At 39.4% G+C, this 6,370-nt stretch overlaps 1 protein-coding gene across 4 annotated transcripts in view; it reads right to left on the reverse strand.

Annotated features, from left to right (window-relative positions):
- The window catches only part of LOC111873896 (E3 ubiquitin-protein ligase LRSAM1), a 27,022-nt gene that overhangs the window by 15,589 nt on the left and 5,063 nt on the right, over positions 1 to 6,370 (reverse strand). For 3 of the 4 annotated variants that reach the window (XM_023868978.2, XM_023868986.2, XM_023868969.2), the window contains exons 3-5: positions 5,335 to 5,463; positions 3,355 to 3,655; positions 2,265 to 2,371 (exon numbers count right to left, since the gene is read on the reverse strand). In XM_023868978.2, coding sequence (XP_023724746.1) covers positions 2,265 to 2,371; positions 3,355 to 3,655; positions 5,335 to 5,463 — 537 coding nt within the window. Of the gene's footprint in view, positions 1 to 2,264; positions 2,372 to 3,354; positions 3,656 to 5,324; positions 5,464 to 6,370 lie in introns of those variants that run through there. The other variant, XM_023868995.2, reaches the window with a different exon arrangement.

The following is a 6,370-nucleotide window of genomic DNA, read 5'->3' on the forward strand; positions in this document are numbered from 1 at the left end:
ATGGCTGCCAGGATGCGGGGTGATTACTCGCCTATTACGCGAGCGTTACGTTACCGCTGAGGGGTGGGAGGGGAGCGCTGACTCACCCGCCGCGTCACTGCTGGTGGGGGGGGGGGCTCGGCTTTGCGCAACATGTCACAATATATTAACGATAATTTTGTTTACTAGCCTGTCACTGAACATTTCTTCAGTTTATCCCCACCAACAACTACAACAAATATACAACACAAAAAATTAAGCATCAGAAAGCTGACATGTATTACAATTAAAAGTATCAGACTGTTCCTACAAATTAGTCAAAAGCAGACAGGTTCCTTTAGCACACCAGCTCAGTCCACTTGCCAGTTGACATACAGAAAATTCATGAAAACATACATCACAAACTTCCATGCATAATTGTAAAATCTTATTTAACCCCAAAACCTTCCACTCTATCAAATCCATTCCTGCACCAAAACATCAGCACAGGAACTAAAGGAACTAATTTATAGATATCCCACCGTCATTGCCACCAACAGTCGTGATGAGAGCATAACAATAACAACTGGCAATGATCCCAAAGTTAAGTGTGCACCTAGAGCAAAGACAAATTATATTCCTGGTGAAATAAGGCACCAAATGCACCCAGAAAATGCATAATTCAGTACAGAATCTTTTTGGCTTTCTCATAATCATTGCAAAAAAAAAACATTATCTAAAGTAAAAAAGTATGTAAAGCTATCCCTGTACCAGGCCATGAAGGCATATAGGGTTGTGAGACGTTGAGGGTCCCACACTATCTAGACAATTGGCTCAAAGACGGCGGTAAGGTTGTCAGCCTGATGCACCAGCCACGCTTTACTCCCGAGGAAAATGAATTAATTAATTCCTGGTACTCATTTCTGTTAGAGGCTGAGCGAACCCCAGGGCCATAGTGTGGCTGGAAGGATTAGGCCAATTGAGAAAAATCCAATGATCTCATCGGCACTTGAAACTGTGACCTTCTGGCTTTTAGCATAGCCCCTCAACCAACTACATTACCGGAAATATAGCTATGCTGTATCCTGCTTCCTATCACAGAACTGATACAGAATACGGAAAGATAAGCAAATTATTACCCCACAATCTTACCAATATACACAGTAACCATGGCTGTTAAAGCTATGTAAAATTATTATAGTAGAACTTCTGTAGCAATATGAATCCTCATTTACAATCTTTTCTTTAATTACAGGAGTAAAATTTTAAATGGTATCCCTTCTTTAAACTTTTAGCTACTCTATATTGTGATATCGCAAAGGGAAGCAACCACATCCCAGCGAAAGGACAGGTACTTCTGCTTATTACATTCAGACATATACCTCCACATCTTGATGTAAGTATAAATACTAGTAAAAAACGCATGGGCCACGCCACAGCTCAAGCGATTAGTCACTGGCTTCCCACCGCGGCGGCCTGGGTTCGAGCCCAGGTCTGGTCAAGTGGGATTTGTGGTGGACAAAGTGGCGCTGGGGAGGATTTTCTCCAAGTTCTTCTGTTTCCCCTGCCAATGATCATTCCACAAAAGTCTCCATCATCATAATCACCTGGGGCAACCTACAATAGGCCAATCAGTGGCCGCCGTGCAGAGTGTACCCAGTTGGACACCACTGATCAAGCAGAGGATTCCNAAAAAGATACACTCAGGTCAGGACACACAGACTGCAGGTGTTGGTATATATAAATGGTACACAGAAACCTTGAATTCAGAGAGCTATGATATTTTAGGGAAGAAGGGAAAACTGCATAATGAAGACATCCATGTTGAAACTCTTCAGGCAGTATAGTTAGGATGGTTCATGAGGCTGTGGAAGGTCAAATAGGCATGGAAAAAACTTTTAGTGTCCTATTGACATTTTAATGATTTTAACAACATTGAAAAGTATTAAAATACATTTTAGTGTGAAACATATTCTTGATGTGTTATACTGTTGCATTACTGACGGATACTTTGATAATAAGGATAATGCCTCAATGTAACAGGATGCTAAAATACAATAATACCCTAGTAAGTGCAAATACTTCATGGTACGACTCATTTTGCATCAATATACATTTCCAATGAACAGTGTTAAAATTTGAAACTGAAGGGTATATCCTTTTGGGATGTGATGCTATGCAAACAGGTATCAAATTGCATGATATCATATCCCAGAAGGCTGTAACCATAATACTCACTGGTGTGAGAAACTCACACCTCATGAAGTGTTAAAACTTTACTTTTTACATTAAACTGTACCACTTACCTGAAAGTCTCTATCTTTTTCTTCCCAGTCAGTAACATTAGCTGAACGAGAGGTCTCAGGACCCTTGTCTGCAGCATCAGAATGTGAGACGCATTCCATACCAAGCTCTGTTTTATGAAAGAGTGACATACATACATCCTATCATATTCCATTATAAAATATTATATACCTGTTCTCTAGGATAAACTTCCAAAATGACAAAGAAAGAATAAAATCATTTAATGCCTTAAAAGCGGGCATCACATTTCCTCACAGACACAGTAAAAAACTAGTTGCTGTGGGCTCTTTCAATGTCTGAAAAATGAATGGGGTCATCTAAATCAGTAACACATCAAATTACCGTCCTGTGGGATTTGATATCATGTATTCTGCTGAATTGCTGTGGATAGTCTGGAGGAACCTGCTGCTCCACCTTCATGGTATCTGAAAGCAAGTAGTGCAGATAGAGTGGGAGGGAAGACTGGGTCCAGTCTGCATCCTCCCTTTCGTGACATTGGTACTACTCTGTCAGATGCTCAACTTTCTTTCCTTCCCCAAAGACTGAGCAGCAGGGTCCTCAAAAACGTTGGTAGCAAGCCACCAGACTACATGATGTCACATTCCAGGAGACAGTAATGTTCACAGTTCCCACTGCAAGAACCTCAAATCACAGTTAAATTAACATCAAACTGTGGGCTGCACCATAGCTCAAGCGGTTAGTCACTGGCTTCCCACCACGGCGGCCCAGGTTTGATCCCAGGTATGGTCAAATGGGATTTGTGGTGGACAAAGTGGCACTGGGGCAGGTTTTCTCCAAGTACTTCAGTTTCCCCTGCCAATCTTCATTCCACCTATCATCTGGGGCTGGTACAATATGCCAGATGTGGCGGCCGCAGTACAAGGGACTTAGTCCCATCGCACTAATAATAATAAAAAAAAGAAAACATCAAACTGACATCAATATAAACAGAAAATAACTTCAAACCAGGCATGCACACAGCTTGGCTATAATGATTTTATATCAGTAAAGCATCTGGAAGCTTCCCACTGCTAAATAACCATTTTCAGGTATTTTATTTCATGTTTATATTCTTCTAACATCTTGACTCACCTTCTGACAAGAACTGCATGATGCCAACAGTGCCTCGCATGGCGATCTCTTCAGGCGGATATTCAAACCTCCGAGAATCCAAAGCAAGATCCTTGAGGCCTGTTAGGCGAGCCAGTGAAGCTGGCAACACTTTCAGCTGCTTGTTGTCACGAAGATCTAAGTGCTGCAGACATTTCAAATTCCCTATAGAGTCAGGTAAAGCTTTCAGATGATTGGATGAAGTGTTCAATATATGTAGTTTCTCCAGCTGTCCTACCGAGTCCGGCAGTAGCTTCAATTGGTTTGAACTAATATTTAACACCTGCAAGGTTAATAACAAGTTAGCCATATGCAAAAGAACATGAAAAGAAAGTTCCACATATTTCCCAGATGTTTTCTTTACAGTTCTGAATATCTAACTGTCCATCATTATTCTTTCTTTGACTGTTGGTATTATTGTACATACTTATAAAGGATAATATAACTGAATGTGGTAATCAACAAGATATATATTGTAACTGAATTTTAATTTCATTAATACTTAGTACTTAATACCATTTTTGTACTAAAGATGACTTACACTCAGTTTTGATGCAACTATTCTAAGAATTTGTAGCAAGAATGTTTAGATAAGGACTACTGCAACTCAAGACAATCCAATGATAGCTGACAGTTACTCCTCTCCCAGCCAAACTAAATAAACTTCCGGAACATTCGCAATCTGTAGAACGGTGTGGAAGGTTCAAGAAAGATCTGGATGTAGAAGGCTCTGGAAGTATTATGTCATTCGAGGGTATATAAAGGCTGATTTCAGATGGCGCTGGGTCTTGCTGGCTAGTTGTGAATGGTAGAGTCGCGAAGGTCGTAATACAAGAAATATTAGAAAAATTAGCTGTAGAGGAATGCTGAGTGGTGCTGAGTTCCTTAGCTTCTGTGTTTGAAAGCTCCTGTCCTTCTGGCTGGCAACTGTCTCACAACTCCTCACGGCCACAACTCCTTGACTACTCACTGCTTCCTTGCGATGAATGGCCACCACTGGCTAGAACTCACTTCTCACTCATCTATCTCATCTGTCCTACCCATGGTCTGAATCAGAGTTACTTTACAACTGGTGGTGTACTGCCAATCACACTGTCATGGCACCAAGCCTCTGAAGACTCTCAGCCAGATTTTTTTTTCAACAGAACACCTGTGGTAATAGTCCTTATGTAACATCCTCTCTGACAAGAAGATGGGTTTGTTTGTTTTGTATATGCTTGGCCTTACAGCGTGTTATTCAAATTCTTCATTTTGCATTATAAACATCTATATACAACCTCTTGTGGTCTGAGATGAGTCTTCGAAAGTAGAGTCACATCTATATGTATGTCTTGCAGCTGTTTACTGAGCTCATAGAGCCATCTGCATCAAATGCTATATGAACTCAAGCAGCCACTTTGTTGCATTAAGTAGCTCTGCCCTACAGACTGAGTTTGGTTCTCCTTATATAGGCTCAGCTTGGAATGCACAGAAACCACCACCTACAAAAGTTCCTCCATTGCTGTGTGCATAAATGTGTCTGCGGTCGTGTGAGGGTTACTGAATGTTGCATACCAACTGACGCTTAACAGCGTCACTGCATGTTTATTGTGCCATATCCTAGCAACGGATCCTTCTTATCATTCTAGAATTCTGGCTTTCAGCCCTCATGTCACAACATATTGCCAGGTTACTGCTGAAAAGGCCAAAACATCTTTTAATGTATTGTGACATGTTGACATGTCACAGTATAATATGATGTAATTACAGACGTAAATTGTGGTGACTGAAATAATAAACAAATTCCAAATATGTGAAGTAAAGATAGTCATCTTAAAACCTGTATGTTTATCTCAGACCTTTTCTTGTTTGTGTCAAAATCTGGTACCCAGCAACAGCAAACCATTTACAGCAAACTTCAGCGATTTTCATAAATATATCTGAAGTGTAATCAACAAAATTTTTATCTGTACCTGTACATACCCTGAGATTCCACAGAAGTCTAATTTCATCTGGCAAATATACAAAAGAGTTTGAATGTAAATCTAATATCTGTAGCATTGATAAATCTTGTAAGGTTCCACCTCCTGCTAAGGATGTTAACTGATTCTCCTGTAAATAAAAGGGTACTGCATTGTTGTAATTCATACTGGAATTCTAACCTAATAGAATAGAACAGAACAAAATTTATTTACATTCCACAGATCCTTCATAGGCCTACGTCCAGGATGCAGAGCATGGCATAACAAAAACACAATACTTGTTTCAAATATGAATATAAATACAAAGTTGTAACAGCTACTTACTCATTTACAGACAGTTGTTATAATACAGAATTACACCAAAATAATTATTACATACAATTCTAATTAAGGATTTTTGTTTAAGGTAAATTCTTCTATAGAGTAGCAGTGAGATGGAAGCTACTTTTTAATTAGTTCCTAAAGGGTTCTGATGATAGTGTATAACACTCAAAATTACTAGGTTTTCGGACTCTGTCCATTGCCTGGTATTCTAAAAACCAGAGAACACAAAGTTTTAAAAAGAGATCCAGTTTCCAAAATGTTGTGTTCCCTTGTTTTTAGAATAAAGGACAATGGACAAAGTCCATAAACCAAATAATTCTGAGTGCTCCTTTAATGCTGGCTTAAGCAGCTTTAAATCATTAAAAAAATCTGATTATAGGAGGATGATTATTGAACGACTTCATTCCAATATAATAAACTCCTCTCTGATTTTTAGTGAGGTTACTGGTTGGCACATGGAGGTTTATCTGCAGCCTGTCCTTGTGCTGTGTATGAGTGAAGTCTTCTGCAACTGTTCCATGATGACCACAGCTCTCCTTTCAACATCTGCCATTATTAACCCTTTGACGTTGTCATTTAAATTCCGCGGCCGCGGCTCCTGCGGTAATATATTCAGCCGGCCATTTAAATTTTGCTCGAAAATTATTTATTCATCATTGTTCTTAAATTCTATGAGATAGGAACATGAAACTTTCACTAAAATGATCTTAAAT

Source organism: Cryptotermes secundus, unplaced genomic scaffold (genome assembly GCF_002891405.2).
Source record: "Cryptotermes secundus unplaced genomic scaffold, Csec_1.0 scaffold47, whole genome shotgun sequence".
Classification (NCBI taxonomy): Eukaryota; Metazoa; Arthropoda; class Insecta; order Blattodea; family Kalotermitidae; genus Cryptotermes; species Cryptotermes secundus.